Source organism: Bubalus bubalis, chromosome 3, assembly GCF_019923935.1.
Source record: "Bubalus bubalis isolate 160015118507 breed Murrah chromosome 3, NDDB_SH_1, whole genome shotgun sequence".
NCBI classification, from domain to species: domain Eukaryota; kingdom Metazoa; phylum Chordata; class Mammalia; order Artiodactyla; family Bovidae; genus Bubalus; species Bubalus bubalis.
The window spans coordinates 146,037,252-146,063,799 of record NC_059159.1 but is presented as its reverse complement, the minus strand read 5'-3'; the positions used below and the strand labels follow the sequence as shown (position 1 = coordinate 146,063,799).

General features: G+C 50.3%; 1 protein-coding gene across 3 annotated transcripts; it reads right to left on the bottom strand.

The window, feature by feature from the left end:
- Positions 1–378: 378 nt before the first annotated feature.
- On the bottom strand, positions 379–20,233 carry SUSD3 (sushi domain containing 3). Of its 3 annotated transcripts, none has more exons than XM_025282078.3 (5): positions 20,078–20,233; positions 7,311–7,499; positions 5,416–5,563; positions 4,593–4,745; positions 379–1,050 (listed from the first exon to the last, which is right to left on the bottom strand). In XM_025282078.3, the coding sequence occupies exons 1-5, from the start codon at positions 20,163–20,165 to the stop codon at positions 858–860; spliced, it is 771 nt and encodes a 256-aa protein (XP_025137863.2). In that variant the 5' UTR covers positions 20,166–20,233; the 3' UTR covers positions 379–857. The 3 variants fall into 3 exon arrangements, with proteins under 3 accessions (XP_025137863.2, XP_045021068.1, XP_044796232.1); XM_045165133.1 differs by lacking the exon at positions 20,078–20,233 and adding an exon at positions 11,027–12,176; XM_044940297.2 differs by lacking the exon at positions 7,311–7,499 and having other exon boundaries at positions 20,078–20,225.
- Between the last annotated feature and the right edge of the window lie 6,315 nt (positions 20,234–26,548).

Genomic DNA, 26,548 nt, shown 5'->3' with positions numbered 1-26,548 from the left:
ATCTCAGAAGGCTGAAGTCAGATTTCAACTGGTTCAGGAGAGAAGTGGAGTCCAAGTACCTCCCCTCATTGAATGAAACACAGAAGTGACCGAGGATGATTTCGGAGGCCCTGAAAGGTAAGGTTTGCACTTGGGACTCGCATTGTAGAAACCAGCTGCCATGATGTGAGGAGGCCTGGCCACTCGAGGTGGTCACCACTTCATGGGTCTCTGCTGACTCCTGGCAGCAACCCAGCTGACCACAAGCACAAGGGAGGAGGTGCTGTGAGCACTGGCCAGCAGAGCCCAGCAGTCCTGGAATCCCAAGCTGTAATAATGAGAAACTACCGTTTTATGCTGCTACACTTGAGGCTCTGTTACACAGGGATTGAAAACTGAGACAGTAATTCTTACCTTTATTGTTTTTCAAAGAATTGTTTATTTCATACCCCTTGCCACAACTTTACAGATAATGGATGCAGCATCCCAGCTGGGTCTCGGCTTGTAGGTACAGGCAGCCAGCTGTAACTGTTGAGGAGTCTGCTGCCATCTCCACTCTGCTATGCAAAACCAGACGTGCCTAAAATGTCCTCCAGTCTCTTCAAAGGGGCCTCACTAGAGGGAGGCTGCAGCTGGTTTTGTGAACCTCAGTGGTGGTTTTAAGGAGCCCTGTCTATAAAAACAACTATGGCTGGGCTCCCCTGGGACAGGTCACCCCGTGAAAGGGTCGCCAACTCAATGCCCTGAGGGATCTCTAAGCCCGGAAGCTGATTTCACTGACCAATCTTGAGCTGGACACATGTCGAGATGCAGGTGTCAGCTGGTAGGGTCGTCCTGGCCTTCCCACTGTGGAGGGCAGGCTCTGGCCTCCGCTTTGGTCACCCTGGGACATAGGCTGCAGGCTGTCTGAGCATCACACTTGGCCTGGAGGGAGGCAGAATCTGCCCTGGGTTTGCTGTATGCACCATCACCTGGGAGCGGGGTGAGCTGGTGGGGCCACTAGCGGTCCAGAAGTCCTTGTCCACGCCTCGGGCCATGCTGGCTAGCTCTCTGGTATCTTCGCCAAGGTCTCTGCAGGAAGAGAAAGCGTGAGCTTGGAGGAAGAGTGAGGACTCCATTTAACTCCAACTTTGCCCCCATGCTGGGCACCCGGGCCCTGGTCTGCAATGGGTCTGGGAGAGATTGCTGCCACAAGGCGAGGGCCCCTGTTTCCTCTTGCCTTGCACCCAGGGAGGCCCCTCCATAGGTGCCTTTCCCTGAGTCTCAAGTCCCTCCTTCATACAAGAAGGATGACTCAAGGAGCAGCACACCCACCTTCCTGGGGCTTTCTAGAGGAAGGAAGCTTATTCACAGTGAGTGTAAACTATGTGGAAACAGCATGCCCTAGGCAGAGAAGGGACACTGGGGCCCCAGGAACATTCTGGAGGACATCCTCGCTCTTGCCAGGCTCTCCTCTGGCACTCTGGGGCCAGATCTCCTATCTTCTAGATCTTCAGTTCCCTTGTGGCCTCCTCTAGCCCCCAAGCCACAAACCCACCCATTTTCCAAGCTGAGCAAACCCTGGCCCCCACCTTTGTCCACCTGGTCCTGCTCCTACCCACTTATACTGGATTCTACTGCCTGAGGCTGCCTGGCTACTTCTTCCCCTTAAGATGCTCTCTCTTTCCTTCTCTCCAATACAGGCTCTCCCAATCTATTCACCTCAGGCAGCACTTCTTCCAGGAAACTTTCCCAGATTTCTGTTCCCACCCACATCTAGTCCTCAGGAAAGCTCTAGGAAGTACTAGGAATTACATTACCTGTTGGTTCAATGAATACATGAGTGAATAAATTAATTAATTAGCAGAAAGGAATATCAGCTTAGTAAGCAAGTTCATTGACTTTGGAGCTGACTTCAAACCTAGCTTCATGCTTAGCAGTTGTGTTATTCTGGACAAGTTTCTCAAAATGGGATAGAAAAATAGTTCCTACTCCTATGGTTAGAAAAAGTAATGTTTAGAAAAGCTCAGAACAGTGCCTGGCACAATGTGAGTGCTGGGAAGCATTTATGAAAGAAAAGTAAGGTCAAGGGGCAAACCTCACCTTACTAAAGACGATTTCACCACCAATCAGTGGGAGAACTGGGGCATCTTGCCTAGGATGGTACATCCTGAAATGCAACAATTCCTTCCCCTATCCCATTGGGGCTCTTCCCAACTGAGACACCAGACAGCGTGTCACAGGTCTACAATGGGGAGAGGGTGTCACAGGGCAGGGGGCAATGGGGAAGCTCCAAAACCTGCCAAGGAAATATGGCTATATGAAAAGGGTATGCACTACCAACATATTCTGCACATAATCTGAAAATAACTAAAATAAATGGAAAGTACTTGCAGCTGGCTGATGGGTAAGGATCTCTTCTACAATGTACACGAAGCTTCCAGTATTGATGAGAAAAAACATCAGGCAATTCAGCAGAGCAAACCAAAAATGACTAAAACCAGCAATGAGACTGGTAAGCAAAGGCAGGAGAAAATGCTCTTTCTCAATGTTAATCAAATAAATGCTGATGAAAAGCACCAATGTAACTCACACTTGCTAAGGAAGTGATGGAAAACAAATCATTAACGTTTGGCAATCGTTAGCTGTAAAAATGGCTCAACTGGTGCTGGGTTCCTGGAGAAAGAATTTGGTAATAAAAATATTCAGACTTATTTGACCTAAACAATCTGTTCCTAGGATCGCCCCAAAATGCCATCTCAAAGAAAAACAGCTCTAAGTACAGGCATTTACCTAAACCTGAGCACAGCACTTGAAGTATTTGGAGTGAAGCTTCAGGGGCCTCAGACCACCATGGCAACACAACGTGTCAGGTCAGGTGGAAAGGGTGCAAGGTGGCATTCCTGCCATGGCCACCACGATGTAGGCCTAATGTGTGTCTGAAGTTCAAGGGAAGGAGTTAGGAAGTCAGTTCCTTCCCAGAGGCCTTACCACTCCAGGAGTCAGCCAGCCCCAGCACTTTGAGTGTGGACGTGGGATCAGACAGGCCCTTGCTACTCCTGCACAGGCCACCACCTCTACCACCTCAGTTTCCTCATGTGCGTACCAGGGACAAGAGCAGAATTAACAACAATGGCTGGCACCCACTGAAACTGTACTCTGGGCCCAGTCGAGCCCACTGACTCGTATCACCTCAAGAGGGCCAAGAAGTGAGGCCCACCGTCGTCCCCACTGCACAAGGGTGCACAATGCGGCAGGAGCAGCTGTCACACAGAGGGGTGTCGGGCTCAAGCAGCTGGCTCCCTGGGAGGCTCCTGTGGGGATGGACTGAGGAAATGAGCAGAAGCTGACCTTGCGATGCCAGGGCAGGGCAGAGAAAGCACTCAATGGGCCAGAACATCCTGTGCGAGAGAGGAGGTGCTGCAGCTACCAAAGCCAGCAAGCCTAGAGCCCACGCGCCACAGTAAGAGAGGCCATCACAAAGAGAAGCCTGCGTACTGCAACAAAGAGTAGCCCACTTGCTACAACTAGAGAAAGCTCCCGCGCAGCAACGAAGACCCAGCACAGCCATTAATAAATTTTTTTTTTAAAGTTTGAGAAAAGAATACTATGAGTTCAGAGCGATACAAAAATAACAGAACAAAATGAAAAGGAAAGGAAGGATAAGACAAAATCCATCTTCATTCCTCATAGAGGGAATAACAGAATCACAATAGAATTAAAATCATTATTCCATAACCCCCAGGGCCAAAACTGATTCTGGCTGGATCATCCCTGGATGCTAAGGCTACAGGTCAGGGGTCATGGGGGCAGCAGAGTGACCCTTAACAGAATCCCGTCTTTGTCACTTGACAACAGGCTCATCTCAGCCAAGAGGGCCCAGACCTCATGTCTGCAGGGCGATAGCCCAGCCTACATCCGTGATTCACACCAGCACCACCCATGGGGCACCTGCACCAGAAATGCTGCCCAAGTGAGTCATGCAGGAACGCCAAGACAGTCCAGAATACAGTCTGTAGGAGACCGCTGGCCTTGAGTGTGCCAAGGGAAACACCACTGAAGACAAATATCCTGCCTGATTTAAGGAGCCCAGAGACCAGGAAGCCCTGGGACAGAGGGTGCTCACTCAAAGCTGGTAACAACACTGGGAGATGTTCTATCTGCAGTCCATGTTCAGCCAAGATTAGACTCCTTGAGTCAAAAAAAAGTATGTAAAAAATGTCCTTGTACTGGTTCATAAAAGGTGTGTGTGTGTGTTTTGTAAGAGACAAGGAGAGACAGAAAGGAGAGACAGGCGCAGGGAGAGAGACGGGAGGACAGAGCAAACTGACAGGGCACTGTGGGTCCTGGTGAAGGGTAATACTCATTTCCAGAAGCTTCCTTCTCTGGACAAGGGGTGACAAGATAAAGACATGGAGTGGAGGGCAGCTCCAGGTACTAGGGTACAGGGTCAGGCACAGGTTGCAGAAGGACCATCAGCTTGTCCTACAGATGGGAGTTGGGGCCTTGGTGGGCCTGGACCCACAGCATGTGCAGACTGTGAGTGCCCTTGGTGTCTAGGTTCTCTGGCCAAGCCAGGCACTCCCCTGCCCTTATCACTGCCCCACCACCCTCCTTGCCCTGCCCATGCCCACGTGGTGAAGCTGTGATTGTCGTGCACTTGGACAGGTTGGATCCTGGACACTCCACGGATGCTGCTGTCACTGTTGAGGCCCTTAAGGCCGAGGTAGGGAGCCTGTACCGTCTCCAAATCCTTGCTTCTCAGCTGGAGCCACAGTTGGTTTGCCCTGGGGAGAGATGGGGGAAAGACAGTCAGGTGTGAGCGTGTCCAGGACACTACCTGCAAGCCTCTGCAAGGCCAAGAGTGAGTATTTTAGGGCTGTACCGTTCTGCTGCTGTAGGGAGAAGGCAGTCATGGATGATGAGTAAGTGCCAGAAAAACTACTTACAAAGACAGGTGGTGGAAAGTTCTTGCAAAGAATCAAGCCAGTGATGGCACAACACTGTGAATATAACTAATGCCCCCGAATTGTGCACTGATAGATGGCTCGCATGGTAACTTTTATTATGTTGTAAATATTTTACCACTGTTTAAAAAAAAAATACCCGCCCCCGCCAGCCACACACACACACAAAAACAGGATAAATTTCTGTGAAGAAACGTAGAAGTGAGCCAGACTCCACCTGCAGGCCCTAGTTAACCATCGTGTGGTCAGCCCTGCACGTCCACACACAGCAGAGCATATGCTAGGGGTGTGCACAGTCTGCAGAATGAGAAAATCCCGCGTGTACCTGTCACCTGTCTTACAAAAGACCAAACAAGTGAGCCATGCTTCCTGCACAGCCTAGATGTTCTGTGAACGGCAAGATGCCAGGATCCCAGCAGCCCTACTCCCTGACACCCCAGGGGTCCCGACGTGACTAGCAGGTGCCCGCAGCAGTGACAGGTCACTGTACCTGTCAGATCGCCGCTGCTCACTCCTCTTCAAACACTTCACGAAGCAGCAGGTGAGGAAGGCCATGGACATGAGCATGATGATGGCGCAGCTGATGATTGAGGAGATCACAGCCACCTTGAAGCCAAAGGTTTCGTAGGGGGGCACAGCTGTGAGGGAGACAAGACCAGCTCTTGGGCCCAGCCTGCCCTCAGGGAGCCCTGTTGCGTGGGGAAGCCAGGGAGGTACTGACAGATGAGGTGAAGGTCTGTGAACACTGTTGTAGGGGCAGGGCTACCAGGTAAGACTGCCCCCGAGAAGCGGGTATTTGAGCAGGGTTTCGGTGAGTGTGTAAGAGTTTTTGGTGGCATACTGGGGGAAGCTCTGACAGGGAATTCAGTGATGGTCTTTTTGGCTCCATCCCCTGTAGACTGGACTCCTGAGACCAGAGAACAGTATACAACACATGGTCTATTTTCACAATGCCTCAAGCTGGGAAAACCCTCTGGGGGCCTATGTGCCTTCTTAGGTCACTTTCTAGGAAGGTGTGGAAAAAAGGAAAACACCAACGGTGGCTCGGATGGTAAAGCGTCTGCCTACAACGTGGGAGGCGCAGGTTCAATCCCTGGGTTTGGAAGATTCTCTGGAGAAGGAAATGGCAACCCACTCCAGTATTCTTGCCTGGAAAATCCCATGGATAGAGGAGCCTGGTAGGCTACAGTCCATGGGGTCACAAAGAGTTGGACACGACTGAGCGACTTTACTTTCAGTGTTTGGGGTCAAAGGGCCTTTGGCATGTTATCAGCTATGTGCCAAGTACTAGTTCTATCAGGTTCTAAAGGATGTTCTCGAAATTGAGGCCCAGAATCCTAATTTGAACAACACTGCATATTTTCCCATGTAGTAGATATAGACCACACTTTCCATTTCCTAGTCCCTCTGCCCTTACTGGACGCTGGCCGTCCTGACTGAAGACTACATTTCACAGCTTCCCTTCACATGACCCATTCTGGACAGTGGTGAACAGTGGGGCAGGGGTGTGGGACAACTTCTAAGAGCCTTTCTTGCCCTGCAACTAATCCTGTAACAACTACATGGATCATGCAGTTGAAGTCATGCCCAACAGAGCCACAGTATGGGAAGGGCCTGGGTCCCCATCATGGGGCACCATACAAGCCTTGGACTGCCCACCTGAGGACCAGAGGCAAGAAAAACCTCTCATAATCCCCCATTACTTTGGTAACCCTCATTACCTTGGGTTTTCTATCTCTTGTTGGCGTCTAATCCTAAGAGACACTCTCCTTCTCAGAGATTCCACCACCACGTGAGTATTTTAAAGGCTCTGAGAAGTCCTGCTGCCTGTTAACCCAGTCTTTTCTGAATTATATTGACTACAGAGCCCTTTTCAATGCACAACACACATTAACACAACATATGTAGCCTCACTTTGGAAAATGCTGTGCTAGGTATTATTCCTTAACACCCTGTATAGCCAATACAGAAAACCATCTCCTCCTCCAGATTGAGCCCTACGGCCAGCCAATCCCATTCCCCAGTCCTAGAATTCTTGGCACATGGAATATCCTATTAAGGTTTGCTGTATCTGTGCATGAAATAACACACGAATGAATGCAGTTTTCTGCTTAACAGATAAAGTGCTAGCTCAGATGCATGAGTCACCTCTTGGAGATGACAGGCCAAGTCAGTGGCAGCGCTAGAATCTGAAGCAGCTACTAGAACTTGAATCTACACTGCAGACATGGAGCCCCAAGGGACCACCAGCCTTGGGAACAGGACCTTACACAGACACCCATGGAACCTTCTCTGTGGACACCCATGCCACCCATGCGACAAAATCAGCACTCCCCCCAGGGGGCACTGCTGAGTTGGGGGCAGCTCAGGCAGAATGGGCCTCACTCTTGCACACGGGGGGCCCTGAAGACCACTCAGCGATGTTCCCCTTCCAGGCACAGGTGAGGAGGCCAGACCCCACCATCTGGTGGCCTGAGGGGCAGTGGAACATGATGACAGTCCCCACAGAAGTGCCGTCCCCACGAAGTACTTGGAAGGCGCCCTGCAGGGGCTGCTGCACTTGCACACACATGCCTAGGAGAGAAGAGAGGGGAGACAACGTGAGACCCCACCCTTGGGGCGGGGCGTGGTGGGGGCTTCACCTGCCCCAACCACCATACGTGCTTTGGAGACGCTCACACAGTCACCCAGACAAGGGACAGTGGCATCCACGTGGCCAAAGTGTAATCCCTACATTAAGTGAAATCTAGAGGTGCTGAAGACCATGGTGTTGATAAAAGAAACACACATCTAAAGACAATAAAAGCAAAAGGACAACTGTTATCCAAGTGCAGCTCAAAAGGCAGAATTAAGGGGGAAAAAAAGGAAGGAGAGAGACTGACAGATGTGATTTCATGAAAAGTAAAAAACACAAACTTTTGTCCTTCCCTAATAACTGAAAACCCCTTCATGGATCACAGCCTTGTCGTGGAGAAGGGGCTTGCATAACTCAGTGAAGCTATGAGCCAGGCCGTGCAGGCCTACCTAAGACAGACAGGTCATTGTAAAGGGTTCTGACAAAAGTGGTTCACTGGAGGAGGAAAAAGCAAGCCGCGGTAGCATAGCGGGTAGAGTCAGGCAGGCAGGGAGGTAGGCAGGCAGGTCCATACGTCAGGAGTTCGAATCTCAGGCAGGGTCAGGAGCATAGCGTTAGGGTTAGGAGGTAAGTGCTAAGGCTAGGGGTAGGATAGGGACCCCCTAGCGGTAGGGGATAGGAATACAGAGGATGAGATGGCTGGATGGCATCACTGACTCGATGGACGTGAGTCTGGGTGAACTCTGGGAGTTGGTGATGGACAGGGAGGTCTGGCATGCTGCGATTCATGGGGTCACAAAGAGTCGGACACGACTGAGCGACTGAACTGAAACTGAACTGGAGGAGGAAATGGCAAACCACTCCAGTAGTCTTGCCGCAAGAACCCCAAGAACAGTATGAAAAGGCAAAAAGGTATGACACTGGAAGATGAGCCCCCAAGGCTAGAAGGCGACCAATATGCTACTGGGGAAAAGCGGAGGGCAATTACTAAAAACTCCAGAAAGAATGAAGAGGCTGGGCCAAAGCAGAAATGCCGCTCAGCTGTGGATGCGTCTGGTGGTGAAAGTAAAGTCCAATGCTGTAAAGAACAAAATTGCATAGCTGATCACTGAAGAATTGATGCTTCTGAACTGTGGTGCTGGAGAAGACTCTTGAGAGTCCCTTGGTTTGCAAGGAGATCAAACCACTCAGTCCTAAAGGAAATCAACCCTGAATATTCATCAGAAGGACTGATGCTGAAGCTCCAATAACTTTGGCCACCTAACGCAAAGAGTCAACTCATTGGCAAAGACTCTGATGTTTGGAATTACTGAAGGCAAAAGGAGAAGGAGATGGATCAGATGGTTAGATGCCATGACTGATTCAATAGACAAGAATTTGAGCAAACTCCGGGAGGAGAGGGGAGCCTAATGTGCTGCAGTCCATGGGGTCACAAAGCACTGGACATGACTTAGCAACTGAACAGCAACAATAACTGAAAAGCAAATTCAGATGAAAAAATTAGGAAAAGATATTTGGAAAACATAGGACGAAAGTTCAACACCCGTAATTTACAAAGAGATCTTAACACATCAGTAAAAGCTGAACATCCAAGTAAAACAGAATGAGCTGATGTGTGAACAAGCTACTCAAAGAAACAAGTAGCTCGCAGACATGAGAAAATGCTTGCCTTCATAGTAACTGTGTGTGCTAAGTCGCTTCCGTTGCATCCGACTCTTTGTGACCCTATGGACTGTAGCCTGCTAGGCTTCTTTGTCCATGGGATCCTCCAGGCAAGAATACTGGAGTGGGTTGCCATGCCCTTCTCCAGCGGAGCTTCCTGACCCAGGGATAGAACCCAAGTCCCTTGTATCTCCTGCATTGGCGGGTTCTTTGCCACTAGCACCACCTGGGAAGCCCTCATAGTAACTGAAGAGACACTAATTCAAATGAGAGCTAATCTTTCACTCCTCCACTTGCAAAACGTAAAAACAAACAAACAAACAAACAAAAACCACATGTGAACTTAGCAAGGGCCTGGGAACAACTCCTTTCTGACTTGCTGAACAGAGTTTGGTAAAGTGTATTAAGACCTTTATGCTTGTATATAAATCTGAGAATTTAGCCAAAGTAAGTACTTATGATACGCTGCCAGGATTTCTACAACAAGATATTTGTCTGCACCCACATCTCCAACTGTGGGCATCAGTGCAGTTAATCAGAGTATATCTGACATGAATGCCAGCAATGATATCCTCAAGTGTTACAATGATGTCCTTCCTTATATAAGGACATATACAGAATTTACTGTGCACTGTTCTAAATGCTTTACATGTATTAACTCATCAATCCACAAAATACCTCCCCATTTGACAGGGGAGCAAACCGAGGCACAGAGTGGTTTAACCATTTCCTAAAGTAGCACAGCTCCTATGCTGTAGGCAGAGATTCTGAAGCACACAAGGACGCTCTGGGCACCCTCTCAATATACACGTGTGACAGACACATCACGTGTCCTTTGTGCTGACTTCCCTCGCTTAGCACAAGAGGCGGCATGCTGCGTGTGTTGGCAAGCTGTCCGTATTCATGGTGGAGCAGAGCCCCACTGTGGAGAAGGCGATGGCACCCCACTCCAGTACTCTTGCCTGGCAAATCCCATGGACGGAGGAGCCCTGTGGGCTGCAGTCCATGGGGTCACTAGAGTCGGACACGACTGAGTGACTTCACTTTCACTTTTCACTTTCATGCATTGGAGAAGGAAATGGCAACCCACTCCAGTGTTCTTGCCTGGAGAATCCCAGGGACGGCGGAGCCTGGTGGGCTGCCGTCTATGGGGTTGCGCAGAGTCGGACACGACTGAAGCAACTTAGCAGCAACAGCAGCAGAGCCCCTCTGTGTGGATGCCCTGCGTGCTTCCCTGTTCCTGCTGACAGATGGATGTGTGCGTTGCTTCTGGCCTTCAAGAATATGGAATGAAGCGGCTACCAATGTTCTGAAGCATGTCTCCTCGTTCCCGAGAGCAAGAGGCTCTTCCTTCTGCTTTTCTGGAACTTTCTGATTGTACTTCTGGTGTATAAAGTGGTTAGCCTCAGACAAAAGGGAGACTGGTTGAGCTGGTTGTCTGGTCTGTGTCTGTGGCAACACTGACCAGAGGCAACATCCATGTTCAACTCCCTTGCTAGGTGGGAGCAAGGGTGGGGACTGGGACAGGGGCTAGCGCTGCCCAGGCTGAGGACCCTGTTATTCCACACCAACCTAAGACAACGCTGCACCTGACCCCCATTGGATGCCTCCAGCTAGGACCGTGTCCTGAGCAACAGGCATAGATGTCCTAAAGCTCACTCAGCCTGCCACACCCAGCCAAGCTCCTGCCCTGGCCAACCTGCTCATCACTTGGCTCCCCTATTCTAACTATGATGTCAGCCACCAGTTCCTCTATCCTTGACTTGCTCTAGCCCTCACATTTAGAACCTACATGGACTTCCTTTTCTCAGTTCACAACCAATTCACCAGCAAACTCTGTGAGTTCTGTTTTCAAAATACATACCCAGGACATATGTAGTAGGCTGGAGAGTCCTCCAAAATCCACACCCACATGGAAGCAGCCCCACAGGGGGTCCACTGTGAAACGCATGGGACACTGTGTCATACAGGTTGTGGGGACAGAGCATGCCTGCGACTGCCCAAAGGGCCATGGCTGTCACTCAGAGGGGTCACAAACATGCACTCATATGCCTCGTGATAGCACCTCACATGTCTGCACACAACCAGCCCTGTCCAGAAGGGAAATCGAGGCTCAAGAAGGTCAAGCCGCCTCTTGCATGAACCTGCTGGCCCTGCCCTACTTAGGGTGAGGGTGTTAACAGGGCAGTGACAGAGCCAGGCTTCAGCCTCAGGCCTGCATTATGCCCTCAAGGAGGCCAAGGCTGCCCAAGAGCCTTGGTGTGGGGCAGCAACACTCAGAGACGTCATTTGGGAGAGGTTGGCCAAGCTGCATTTAGTCCACCCACTAGCCCCACCCTCCCAAGAACCTGGCGGGTGCCTCATCAGGCTAAAAGGCTGGAGGGAGGAGTCTGTGCTGGGGGGTCCTTGTGGGAGTGGGGACTGACCATTGGAACAGCACAAACAACACTGGACACCTGATGGATGGTTCACTGTATTTGAGCCATATGAGAAGACCACCCACCTCACAGATGGGGAAACTGAAGCACAGCAAGGCTGGATGACATGCTGAGGGGGATGGGGTGGAAGGGGCTAGGCCATGGCTGTCATGTAAACCACACGTCTGGGAGGATTTGGGCTTCCCTGTCTGAGATGCCCACTGTTGGTGTCACACGAACAATAGCTGATAGAAACATCTGGTCAAGAAGGACCCCAATTCTTGCCCTCATATGGCACTCAACTATCTGCAGAGAACAACAGTCATTATATCATTTTAACATGAGCAACCAAGCTTAGAGAGGTGGCTGACCTGCCCAGCACCCATAGATTGAGCGGGAACCCACAGACAGGATTGACACACAGCTTAAGATTCCTAATCAACAGCAGAACAAAGGAGTGTGGGCATTTGCAACATACATGTAAGGGAGCATCTTTCTTACACAAACAGCACTTATGCAAGACAAAAGTCACAACAGAAAAAATGGTTACGTTACAAAGAAAAAAATGGAAACGGTCCCAAACTAGTGAGCAGAGCAATTAATTAAGAAAATTAAATAGCATCCACATTAGGAAGGAAGAAGCAAAGCTTCTCTATTAGATGGCATGATCCTAAATCTAGAAAATCCCTGCTGCTGCTGCTGCTGCTGCTGCTGCTGCTGCTAAGTTGCTTCAGTCATGTCTGACTCTATGCAACCCCATAGACGGCAGCCCACCAGGCTTCCCCATCCCTGGGATTCTCCAGGCAAGAACACTGGAGTGGGTTGCCATTTCCTTCTGCTAAAAAAATCTACAGGAACTAATAAATGAGTCCATCAGGGTTACAGTATACAAGATCAACACACAAAAATCCATTGTATTTCAGTACAGTGGCAATGAGCAAACTAAAAATGCAATTAGGAAAACAATTCCATTTACAAGAGCATCAAAAAGAATAAACTACTTAGGAACAAAATTTAACAAAAGAAGTTCAGGTAAAACTGAGACTAAAAAATTACAAAGCATTTTAGAGAAATTAAAGAAGACCTAAAAAAATAGAAATACATGACATACTAGGGGGTCAGAAGACTTAGTATGGTTTAAGATGGCAATGCTCCTCTGCTCACTTAACAGCTTAACCCTTATTCAGCATAACCCCAATTCAGCATAACCCTTATCAGAGTCCTAGCTGCTACCTTCACAGAAACTGACAAACTGTTCCACAATTCATAAGGAAAGGTAAAAAGACCTAGAATAGCACAAACAGAACAATCTTGAAAAAGGAGAACAAAGTTGGAGGATTCATACTTTCTTAGTTCAAATTTTATCACAAAGCTACGGTGATGAAAACAGAGGACACTGCTATACAGACAGACATACAGGCCAATCCAAGAGTTTAAACTCAAGACATAAACTCCTATTTACAATCAGCTGATTTTCAACATGGATGCCAAGACAATTAAACGGGAAGAGAATAGTTTTTCAACAATCTGGTGCCATGAAAACAATACATACATGCAAAAGGAGAAAGTTGGACCTCTCCTTATATCATATAAAAAAATTAATTTAAAATGAATCAAAGATCTCTTGTAACAGATAAAAACCATAAAAACTCTTAGAAGAAAACATAAGGGTAAATCTTCCTGACCTTCCAATGGCAATGGTTTCTCAATGATTACCAAAAGACAAACAACAAAACAAATAGATAAATTGGACTTCACTAAAATGAAAAAATTTGTGCTTTATAGGATACTACCAAGAAAGTGAAAAGACAACCCTCCGAGTAGGAGAAAATATTTACAAAAGCACCTGTCTGAAAAGGGATTGCATTTAGAGTGTATAAACTATTATACTGAATTATAAAAAGATAACCTAATTTATAAATGGGCAAAAGATATGAACAGACATTTCTCTATAAAGATATACCAGTGGCCACCAACAAGCACATGAAAAGATGCTCAACATCACTAGCTTCAGGGAAATGCAAACCAAATCCACAGGGAGGTACTTTTTCATGTATACCATGAAAAAGACACACGAAAAAAATAACAGGTGTACCAAGAACATAAAGAAACCGGAGCCCTCACAAACTGCAGCTGGGAAAGTCAATGGGGCAGCCACTTCACAGTTTCTCTAACAGTTTTCAGAGCACTTCCAAATGATGCAGCACTGCTCCTCCCAGCGATATACCCAAGGGAAAGGAAAACACATCTACATAAAAACTTGAACACAAATGTTCATTAGCAGCATTATTCATAATAGCCAAAAAGTAGAACCCACCTAAATGTTCATCAACTGGTAAACGGTGAGCTAAAACAGGGTCCACCCTTACAATGGAAGATTATCTGAAGAACTGACGTGCTACAACATGGATGAACCTTCAAAACTAGCCAGTCACAAAAAACCCACATATTGTATAATTCCATTCATATGAAATGTCTACAACAGGCAAATCTACAGAGACAGAAAGCAGATCAGTGGTTGTCTGGGGCAAGGGAGAGGGGAAGTCGGGAGGTGAAGTCTAAGGTATGCAGGGCTTCCTTTTGGGGTGATGAAAATGTCCTAAAATGGACTGTGGTGATAGTTGTGCGTATCTGAATGGATTAAAAGCCATCAAGTTGTACACTTTAAATGTACAATTTAAATGTGTGAACTGTACGGCACATGAATAATACCTCAATAAAGCCTGTTAGAAAAATTCAGGGGAAATATTTATCTCAATGAAAGAAGTGTGAATTTGAAACCTAAGTTATTACTTTTGGCTGGTCTAGTTCAAAAATACCAGCCCACCAGGTTAGTGAGGGTGTGGGAAAAGGGGTGGGGCAGAGGGCACAGCCCGGAAGACCTAAGAGGCAGTCCTCCCCTGCAGCAGGGCAGGCAGGTGCTTGCAGGCAGGAAGGGGTAAGCAGCCCGAGCTGGGAGTCCCAGGGAGGCAGGGCAAGGAGGACACAGCACCGACTTCGAGCCCCCAGTCAGACATTTCCCGATTACCCTCACTGGCCTTGGGTCACCCAGTACTCAGTAGTACAGAGGTTCAGTACTACAGAGTACTCAGTACTGTACAGAGTAGTACAGTAGTACTCTTGATTCCAAAGTATAGGCCCTTAATTAATCATCACACTGTGTTTCCACAGGTGCCAAAGGAGAAATGAATGAACGAATGAATGTACAAATGAGTGAACAGACAACCTAACAGCTGGAAGCTGTGATCAGCACTCCTCCAGGAGAAATCTCTTTTCTTTTTCAGGATCTGTGGACTTGGACATGTGTTGTCCTTCCAGCCAGGGAAGTGGACTGGGGTTTTGGAACTGGGCAGACATGGCAGGGCAGCCACAGGCCAGCCACATGGCCCCTTCCCCAGGGTCACCGGAAACCAACACTTCCCATTCCCCAATTTAGAGCTGCCACTTCTCCATTCTTCTGTGGCTAAGCACCTTCTTTCTCCCCAGCCCCATGAGGCCCTCGGAGAAGGGAGGGCCCTTTGGAAGGGATCAGCAGGGGTAGGAGCTTCGTGGGCACTTGTCTTCCCAGCACCTGGCAAGTAAAAGGAGGAAGTGATAAACTTGTGTTTTATCCTTTAAAGATGCAACTAGAACTTTATCAAAAAAATAAGATGCTTTGAGGGAGGGACAAAGAGATGGCAAGAGACGAGATGAAGCAGACCTGGTGAAAAGTTAAGGGTAGGATAGAGCTGGGGGATGTGTGGATATAAATTCTTTCCTCTGTGGTATGTTTAAAAATTTTTTTTAATGTGGGGAGAAAGCCTTAGGCATCACTGTTGAATTTATCTGACTACCTCAAATCCCCCGGGGGGGTGGCTGCCCATCTCCCTACCCAGAGCCCAGTCCATATCCTGCACTATCAGCTCAGATGGCCCTGGCATGGGGAGTCACAGACAAGAAAAAGTTTCAGAAACTGAGGCAGCAGGCTGGTTCTACAGACACACACATCTGGGTATAAACCACACTTAACCTGCGGGGTGACCAGGTTACCAATTCAGTCCTCAACTCACCCGTAAAGGCTGCAGTGGGCAAGACTGGGCGGGGCCTGACTGAGATGACATGCAGCCCCAACCCAGCAAGGAAACCACCACTGTCGTGGGGGAAGGGCCCGGCTGTCAACAGCCACATCCTGTACAGCTGCTGGGTTCCGCTATGGTGACATGCCAATCCTGAGACAAGCACTGCTGCTGTTTCATCACCCAAGGGGCTCACATAGCTTCAGTGACAGAAGTAAGCCCTCCCCACAAGAGGCCCAAAGCCTGTCCTGCCTCCTGGAATCTCACCAAGGTGGGAGGGTGAAGGGTGATGCCATAGAAAGGCAACAGGCCTGACGTGTGGATGCCTCCAGAGTGTGCGTCAAACTGAAGACTCAAGGGAATCGTTCAAGAGAATTCGCAGCCCAGGCCCACTGAAAATGCCACTGCCCGTTACAATGCATGTTGAGCAGCTGGGGGCAGGAGGGCCACCGAGAGACTCAGAGTCGGGGCTTTAAAAGGAGTCATGGCCTCTCTCCCCAGACCTGTGGCTTCACACTCTGCATTTCTGGCCAGCCAATACAGGTGCCTCACGCCCATCAGAGGCGGGGAGCCCCTGCTTCAAGCACAAGTGTACTGTTCAAACAGGTCCTCTTTTAAAAATGAAAATGAAAGGTCTGAGGAAATAACTCTGATAAGAAAGAGCATGGGGAAGATGAGCCTTGCCCAAGGCCCCTCCCTGCAGTGAGTACATCATGGAACCTTCCCCTACCTGGGAGGCAAGGAGCTCAACTCCAGTAATCTGAGAGCCCAATCAAGCAGAGAGGCAAAGGCAGAGAAGCCAAGTGGGCCTGGTCTGCTAGGACCACCCTCTCAGCCCCAGACCCTCTCCACCAGGTCTGACCCTGCTCCACCACCTCTAGGCTTAGGTCCTAGACTTGGTCAGATTCAGTTTCCCAACCTGCAAAATAGGGTGATCTGCTCTTCAGGTCAGTGATAGGAAGAGTGGGACCACCTGGTGGAGACTTTAAACCTGTGCCTGGGAGCTCAGGAATGCCCCTAGGAGGAGGCTTAATACCTCACTCCTATCCCCCATCCCAAGTCCACAGTATCCAGGATACCTGCACCTGCTACCCCCAGACTCAGACCCAAGTCTTCCCCAAGACCACGACACTCTGCCAAGACACCTTTATCTGCCATCCCTTATTCCAACAGAATGTCCTGCATCCCTTCTCTGGGCCTGGAAGGCTGGCAAACACTTTGGGCTGGGCCCATTTTCCAGATGAGGAAACTGAGGTACACAAACCTGTTGAAGGCCCCAGGTACACACTGGCAGTGCCCCCCACAACTACCCAACTTGTGGCACACAGGCCAGATGGGGCAGGAAGGTGGCACAGTGTCAGAGGATGATGAGGGCTTCAGTCTACCCATCTTCTAAGGATATTCCAAGAAACCACCAGCTGGCTCCAGAGACATTCCAGAGACATCCCCTAACCACTGCAAACTCAGCCTCTTCTTACATTCCTCACTACACCCTCCACAGCCTGGAGACCCCCAGACACTCTAGCTGGGCCCGCAACAGTCCCTCCCTACACATGGTGTTTAAGAGGCAAATCCCGCTTCCTCCATCCCCTGCTGAAAATCCTCACCGACACCCAGCTGCCCCTGTATACCCTTCCTAGGCCTGGTCTCCACCCTACCCCCAACTCCCAGCTGTCCTTCCCTTCCAGCCCCACTCAGCCCTGGCGCCTGGCCCTGCCCACTTGCGGCCCGACTCACACACTGGATGCTGCATTCCCCCAGCCCTCCTCTGGCTGGACCCCTGCACCCCTCAATCTTTGGTGCATTTTTTTCTCTGCACCCTTTATGAACTCATCTTTTTTTCTCTATGTACAAATAAATCTCAAAGGAGAGGAAAAACAACAGAAAAAAAACAAAAGGAATGGATTTGATGTTGGCAAGATTCAAAACAAAAGCAAACCCTATAAACTCACTGGACAGTGGAGAGCCAGATCTGCCCATCCGGTGTGCATCCAACTCCCCCGACTCACTCCCCAGCGCCAGGCAATGCTCTCTCCCACCCTCTAACACACAGTGGGTGTATGGCCTGGCCTGCACACCCTGTCCTTCCAGCCCAAGCCTCCCCCAGCCTGCCTGGCCAGTGGGGATAAGAACAATCCTTGCTTGTTAATCTTTTATCTGGAACCTTGGACACAGAACCATCCCTCCTATCCTCCTTCCTGGAGCCAACACAGCCCTCAAACCCTGACCTCATCAGCTGGGAGGTAAATAAGTTAACCTTTTATGCTGGCCATGGCTGCGGACAACAGGGACAATGGGGAGATGGGGGAAGCAGGCTCCTGGACTCACCCGGAGCCTGGGTCACTGTGGGAATGGAAAGTCACTTCCTTGTTCTGAGTCTCAGTATCCTCAAGTGGAAAGAGGAACCCACAGGAGGGATTTCTCAAAGAGAAATCAAATGGGTGACGGGTACGGGTGCACAGGTACTCTATGGAGAGTCAACCTCCCCCCACTCCCACCCACAAGACCCCAGCAGCGGGGACAGCCACATGCAGGAGGCCCACGCCCTGGCTGAGTGTACTGAAGCAGGCACAGGGTTCAGAACTACTGCAGTTCTGGTCCTTGGCTCCAGTCCAGACCTGGGTCTCCCAGGCAGTCCGCTGACAGCAGGTCAGCTCACACGTGAGAAATGTACATCCTCCTCCAGCACATGACCAGGTTAATTCCAACCCAGTAAGAGCGCAAGCCCCGTGCCCCCATCCCCTCGACTCTGAATCTCTCAGGGGAGAACACTGAGGCTCCAGAGAACCTCTTTCATCCAGCAGCTCCGTCAGTACCCTGATGGGAGGCCAGAGCCAGGCCTCAGGGCACAGAGGCCCTGTTTAGAGACTAACGCCCACCCACTCCCTCCAGGTTTTGGTCTTTTCATGAAACGGGCCCAGGCTGGTTGTGGGGCTGGCCTGCAGAATGAAGCCAAGGGGACGCCCACAGAGCATGTGGAGGAGTCCGGACAACAGTGATACCCTGGGGTGGAACCATGGTGAGGGTGGGTGCATTGGGCCCTCCCTGGCTCCCACAAGCCTGGGTAGGTATACAAGGCCCACCACTTAGCATATGGAGAAACTGAGGCACACAGATAGTGAGACCAGATGTACCCCAAGTTGGGGGGGCTGCACCCCCAAATTCCTGGGAAAGATTCACAGGCTGGGACCCCCAGGGTAGCAGGGCTGGGGCCAGGCCTGGCAGGCTAGATAGAGGGCAGGAACTGGACTCTGAGACTCCTTTTCTCCCAGGACAATTCTCTGAAAACAGTCTTTTGTATGTAGCCAGGGTCTCCCCCTCGCTCTCCTTGGCTGATCTTGGGCAAGTCCCTGTGCCTCACAGTGGACACTCACCGCCCCAGGCGGTGCTGCACAACTCGCACGCACATTATCCTCTCTTCACACACACTGAAACACTAAATTCGGGACAGGGCATCAGGCTGCCAGAGGGAGTTAAAGAAAAACCCACCCCACCAGGCCAGGGGCAGGTCTCAGGTCTTGGCTTTCACACCACCAAACCACACGCCTCTGCTCAGAGACTGACTTCTCTGGGCCTGTTTTCCCATCTGAGACAGAGCCGTCATTCCTCCCAAGGTGGCAGGTGTCACTGTTTTAAGCTTGACTGGCTGCATGCCCAATGGGATGTGTCCTGTGCCAGGCTGCTCCTCCAGGCCCGGCTTCCACCCGTACAATTCAGCGCCTGGCCTGGGGCACGGTGTGCAGAGACCCTCAGGCTTAAGGGGGAGCGGACTGTGTGCCCTCAAGTGAGCCTCCAGGAACATCTGGGGCTCAACGTCTGGGTTTATCTGTGTTTCTAAAAGGATTAAATTTCAGACGCATTCATGGCGTAAAGCGGACATTCGAACCCCGGGCTTCGGACGCTTTCCCCACACCGAAGGCGGGCAGAAAGACGAATCTCCTACAGAACAATCCAGAAATCAAACATTTACGATAACCGTCAGCCTTCCAGAGACCCCGGAGCCACACACCAGGCCCAACTGTCGTTCTCCTCTCTCAAGCTCAGTTTCGCCACCTGTAAAGTGGGGCTGAGGAGCTAGCCGAGGAACCGGAGCATCTCCCCGAGGTAAGGCCGGTTTTGGTTTCCCCACGTCCGTCGCGCAGCCATCCCCCACATCACCCCGAGGCTGCCCCTACTGGGAAGGGCGCACACCTGGGCTGGTGCGCGGCTAAACGCCAGCCGCCTAGCTTCTGGGCACTCGCTGCCGGGGTTCAACTCCGCTGGGGCGCCCGCTGGGCGGCGGAGAGGGCCGGGGGGCGTTAACCGCCGGTGTGCACCTCCCAGCGGCAGAGTGCAGCCCACCGCCCCCCGCTCCCGCCCAAGGCTGTGCACGCAGCCCCTCACCTTTCCCGTCTGTTTAATGGGCGCAGAACCTCACCCGAGGCCCGCAGCCTCTGCGCTTACCCGTGCCGTTCCCGGGGGTGGGCATGTCGTTCCCCTTGCGCCCCCCGGGCCTCGCCCTGCGGCGGAGGGTCGCCGCCGCCCCGCGCATCCCCGCGCCCTCCGCGGCGCTTGGCCGGACTGCCGCGCAGGGGCCAGCGTGGGCGGGGCGGCCAGGACGCGCCCTCGCAGGGCAGAGGGCGGGGCCGACCTCGCAGGAGCCCTCGGCCCCGAGGGGGCGAAAGTCGCGGAGCGGAAAGTCTCGCTCCAGGGCGTTGCGCAGGCGTTGCTCTCAGTCCCTGCCCCTCCGACCGCCAGGGTCCTCCCTAGACCAGGTGTTCTCGGTGAGTAGCACATGTGAACCCCATCTGTGTCACTGGGTCAGGCCCTCAGTGGTGGGTGTCCATGTGGTACTTCTTCAGTGAGGACCCCCGGGTCGCGGGGGCAAGATTCAGACCTCCAGGGTCTGGCCGTAGGCTCACACACCACACTGGGGGGGCCTGCCCGCTCCTGACTCCTCCTAACCAGCCCCCTTAGAGGGGGCCCCTAGCTAGGCTCAGAGCTGCGGCCCGCCCCTTCCTCTCTCTAGGACCCCGCCCAGCCCAGGCGCAGCACCCCGCCCAGGCCCAGGAAATGCTGAGGAAGCGCTAAGATTACCGAGTCCACAGCGGGGTCTTCCCAAGGCAACTCCTGGTGACTAGTCCTGCAGAGCTGGGGGAAGGTGTGTGGAAGATTCTGGGTCTGTCTTGGTCCACACTCCTAGTTTAATGGTGGATCACTAAGTTTATACAACATTAGACTACATGGACAGAGGAGACTGGTAGGCTGTAGTCCATGGGGTCACGAAGAGTCAGACACGACTGAGCGACTTCACCGTCACTTTTCACTTTCATGCATTGGAGAAGGAAATGGCAACCCACTCCAGTGTTCTTGCCTGGAGATCAGGGACGGTGGAGCCTGGTGGGCTGCCGTCTATGGGGTCGCACAGAGTCGGACACGACTGAAGTGACTTAGCAGCAGCAGCAGCAGACTACGTAGCGGTGATCAAAATAGACATACAGATCCATCCTTTAGACTAGGAATGCAGTTCAGTTCAGTCGCTCAGTCGTGTCCGACTCTTTGCGACCCCATGAATCGAAGCAGGCCAGGCCTCCCTGCCCATCACCAACTCCCGGAGTTTACTCAAACTCATCTCCATCGAGTCGGTGATGCCATCCAACCATCTCATCCTCTGTCATCCCCTTCTCCTCCTGCCCCTAATCCCTCCCAGCATCAGAGTCTTTTCCAATGAGTCAACTCTTCACATGAGGTGGCCAAAGTATTGGAGTTTCAGCTTTAGCATCAGTCCTTCCAAAGAACACCCAGGACTGATCTCCTTTAGAATGTACTGGTTGGATCTCCTTGCAGTCCAAGAGACTCTCGAGAGTCTTCTCCAACGCCACAGTTCAAAAGCATCAATTCTTTGGCGCTCAGCCTTCTTCACAGTCCAACTCTCACATCCATACATGACCACTAGAAAAACCATAGCCTTGACTAGATGGACCTTTGTTGGCAAAGTAATGTCTCTGCTTTTCAATATGCTATCTAGGTTGGTCATAACTTTCCTTCAAAGGAGTAAGCATCTTTTAATTTCATGGCTGCAATCACCATCTGCAGTGATTTTGGAGCCCCCAGAAATAAAGTCTGACACTGTTTCCACTGTTTCCCCATCTATTTGCCATGAAGTGATGGGACCAGATGCCATGATCTTAGTTTTCTGAATGTTGAGCTTTAAGCCAACTTTTTCACTCTCCTTCACTTTCATCAAGATGCTTTTTAGTTCTTCACTTTCTGCCATAAGGGTGGTGTCATCTGCATATCTGAGGTTATTGATATTTCTCCCGGCAATCTTGATTCCAGCTAGTGTTTCTTCCAGTCCAGCGTTTCTCATGATGTACTCTGCATAGAAGTTAAATAAACAGGGTGACAATATACAGCCTTGACATACTCCTTTTCCTATTTGGAACCAGTCTGTTGTTCCATGTCCAGTTCTAACTGTTGCTTGCTCACCTGCATACAGGTTTCTCAAGAGGCAGGTCAGATGGTCTGGTATTCCCATCTCTTTCAGAATTTTCCACAGTTTATTGTGATCCACACAGTCAAAGGCTTTGGCATAGTCAATAAAGCAGAAATAGATGTTTTTCTGGAACTCTTTGGCTTTTTCAATGATCCAGCAGATGTTGGCTATTTGATCTCTGGTTCCTCTGCCTTTTCTAAAACCAACTTGAACATCTGGAAGTTCGCGGTTCACGTAGTGCTGAAGCCTGGCTTGGAGAATTTTCAGCATTACTTTACTAGCATGTGAGATGAGTGCAATTGTGCGGTAGTTTGAGCATTCTTTGGCATTGCCTTTCTTAGGGATCGGAATGAAAACTGACCTTTTCCAGTCCTGTGGCCACTGCTTGCTGAGTTTTCCAAATTTGCTGGCATATTGAGTGCAGCACTTTCACAGCATCATCTTTCAGGATTTGAAATAGCTCAACTGGAATTCCATCACCTCCACTAGCTTTGTTCGTAGTGATGCTTTCTAAGGCCCACTTGACTTCACGTTTCAGGATATCTGGCTCTAGGTGAGTGATCACACCATCATGATTATCTTGGTCGTGAAGATCTTTTGTGTACAGTTCTTCTGTGTATTCTTGCCAACTCTTCTTAATATCTTCTGCTTCTGTTAGGTCCATACCATTTCTGTCCTTTATCGAGCCCATCTTTGCATGAAATGTTCCCTTGGTATCTCTAATTTTCTAGAAGAGATCCCTAGTCTTTCCCATTCTGTTGTCTTCCTCTATTTCTTTGCATTGATCGCTGAGGAAGGCTTTTTTATCTCTTCTTGCTATTCTTTGGAACTCTGCATTCAGATGGAAATATCTTTCCTTTTCTCCTTTGCTTTTCGCTTCTCTTCGTTTCACATGGATCCAACATTAGGGTAGCAGTACAGACAATGATAAACACAGGGATCTTCCATTAGACTAGGTAGTGGAGACCATGGTAGATTCAGGGGTCCACCTTTAGACCTCAGAATAGTAATAGAGGTATTACTAAGCAGTGGAGACAAATACAAACACAAGACAAATACTGCTGCTGCTGCTGCTAAGTCACTTCAGTCGTGTCTGACTCTGTGCAGCCCCATAGATGGCAGCCCACCAGGATCCTCTGTCCCTGGGATTCTCCAGGCAATAATCCTGGAGTGGGCTGCCTTTTTCTTCTCCACCAGACAAATACAGGTATCCACAAATACAGACAAATACAGGGATCCCCCATTAGATTAGGAGTGCAGGCTAAGACATATCCAGGAATGCCCCAGGAATGGAGGAATGGAGACCCAGGTAGACACAGGAACCTACATTAGACCCAGATAGATCCGGGACCCAACACTGAACTAAGCAATGGAGAGCAAAGCAGACATAGGATCCACTGTTAGACCAGGAGTGCAAACCAAGACAGACCCAGGGATCCACATGAAATTAAAAGACACTTACTCCTTGGAAGAAAAGTTATGACCAACCTAGATAGCATATTGAAAAGCAGAGACATTACTTTGCCAACAAAGGTCCATCTAGTCAAGGCTATGGTTTTTCCTGTGGTCATGTATGGATGTGAAAGTTGGACTGTGAAGAAAGCTGAGCACCGAAGAATTGATGCTTTTGCACTGTGATGTTGGAGAAGACTCTTGAGAGTCCCCTTGACTGCAAGGAGATCCAACCAGTCCATTCTGAAGGAAATCAGCCCTGGGATTTCTTTGGAAGAAATGATGCTAAAGCTGAAACTCCAGTACTCTGGCCACCTCATGTGAAGTGTTGACTCATTGGAAAAGACTCTGATGCTGGGAGGGATTAGGGGCAGGAGGAGAAGGGGATGACAGAGGATGAGATGGCTGGATGGCATCACCGACTCGATGGACGTGAGTCTGAGTGAACTCCGGGAGTTGATGATGGATAGGGAGGCCTGGCGTGCTGCGATTCATGGGGTGGCAAAGAGTCGGACACGACTGAGCGACTGAACTAAACTGAACTGAACTGAAATACCAAGATAAATCCAGAAAACCACCACAAGACAGAACAGCTGACGCAAAGGCCTTACGATTTTAATTCTTTGGAAGCTCGAGGTACAACCAGAAATTCAGTGTGGCCACCCCTGGAATCTGAGATGGCCCAGGTGGACAGAACTGGCTCTGGAGTGCCTGGCAGGCAGCAGCAAAGAGATTGGTATCTTGTGGGACAGTAGGGCAGGGTCCCAGCAGGCCAGCCCCTCCCTGCCTTTGCTTTCTTAGTCTAGTAGACACTCATGTTCAATGTAATATATAAGCGCCCTCCTCTTTCCTAAGTCAGAGTTGTTTCTCCCCATAATATTTAGATCTGTGGGTCACACATAATGACTTTCTTCATTTCCCTTGATATGAACCAAGCATGTTCGTCCCATCTGTCACACTGAGAATCCAGGGGTGTCTGCAGGGCCCACTGTGATCTGCCGCCTCCAGACCACACTCAGGGACATACGACAGTGGCTCAGTCATGTCTGACTCTTTGCAAGCCCATGACTATACACTCCATGGTATTCTCCAGGCCAGAATACTGGAGTGCATAACCTTTGCCTTCTCCGGGGGACCTTCCCAACCCAGGGATCGACCCCAGGTCTCCCGCATTGCAGGCAGATTCTTTACCAACTGAACCACAAGTCGTGTCTTCCCTTGAGCCCCAAAGGGAAGCCCTCAGGGACATGAGACCCCAGAATTTCCTACAGATGGCCCCATGCTCACCTCTGGGGTCTTGTGGCCTTCTCATTGGCTCTGATGTTTTGTGCACAACACTGTACCCAGGACAGCTGTCTGAAGATGCATTATCAGGGTTGGAAGGGGAGGTCTGGTGTGGCCCTTGAAATCACAGGATAGAGCTGGTAGGAGCTGCCTGCGGGCTGCCTACACTACCACACGCTGGGCCAGGGCCTGGTTGTTTAGAATGTATATGCTTCCCGGGGCTGCTATAACAAGGTACCACTGACTAGGTACCTTAGGACTCCAGAAGTGTGTAATCTCAGGGTTCTGGAGGCCAGAAGTCTGAGGTAAAGGTGCTGGCAGGGCTGTGCTCCCCATGAAGGTACTAGGAAGTGGTCTTTTCCATGCCTCTCCCGCACTTCTCTTCAGATAATTCCTTGGCTGTGGCAGCATCATTCCAGTTTTTACACAGCTGTTTTGTCCCTTTGTGCGCGTCTGTCTCTGTGTCCAAATTTCCCCTTTTTATAGGGGTCCCAGTCCTATTGGAATAGGGCCACCCTAATGACCTTGTTTTAACTTGATTGCTTCTATAAAGACCATATTTCAAAATAAGGTCATGTTCTGAGGTACTCAGGGTTAAGTCTCAATCACTTGAATTTTGACAAGGACATAGTTCAGCCCATAACAGCCTATAACATGTCAGGAGTGAAACAACATGTTTTCTTGGCCATCTGTGGCACACTTACATGTTCTGGGTATTCAAGCATGTGGTGCTGGCCTCCATTTGTCCTGTTAAGGAACTGGGAGTGGCCTGAGACTTCTGTACAAGAAACCGTCCATCTTGTTATGCCTCAGAACACCGACTTGTGTCAAAGACATCTTCAGGAGCAGTGGGAGACAGTGGGTTCTCGGCCAATATGAACTCAGTCTAGACCCCATCCATCTTTTCTGGGGCTTCTTGGAAAGGCATGCTCCTGGAACACCAGCAACACCTACCATGGGAAACTGAGGCAGTAGCTCACCACAGACTCAGACTGCTTGGGCCACCACCTCAACCCCTGCCCCATTCATGTCAGGGATCATAGTTCTGACAGGCACCCAATGCCTGAGCCTTAAAAGTCTAATCTAAGGGATAGAAAAGATCCTGCCACCCTCCCAAGGGAAGGGAGACTGTGACATGATCAGGGATAGACCATCGTCTGAAAGCTAGGCCAACCCTACCTTCCCCCCTCCTCTCCAAGACCTGGCCCAGATGGGGAACAGTGCCTGTGCTATGCCAGGCTGGTGTCCCCAGGCCCTCAGGCCTTAGCCACCTCCTTAAGGGAGCCCTCCCTGATGCCCTTCCCAGACAAAGCTGTTCCGTGCTGCATGACCCCAAGTTCTATGAAGCAGACAAGACATATGGCTCCCCTGCTGAAGGCAGCATGTGGGCAGCTGGCAAAGAGGCAAGAAAAAGCCAGCAGAGGCTCTTAAGAAGCTGACCCAAGCCTTGGCCTCTCTGCATTTGGGGATCCAGCCCCCACCCCATTACCTCTTCCCCATCTTCATTGGCATCTGGGAGCACAGAGTATGCCCAGACAAACACTTGTTGAATAAATGAACTGGCAGGAAGGAACCAGGGAGACTGGTGAAAGGAGAGGGTTCTGGAAGCTCTGGGTCTCAATATTCTGCTCTGTAAAATGGGCTTACACACATGCTACCAGAGATTTTGAGGGGGATGCTGAAGATCTTGTCTGGGCATCTCC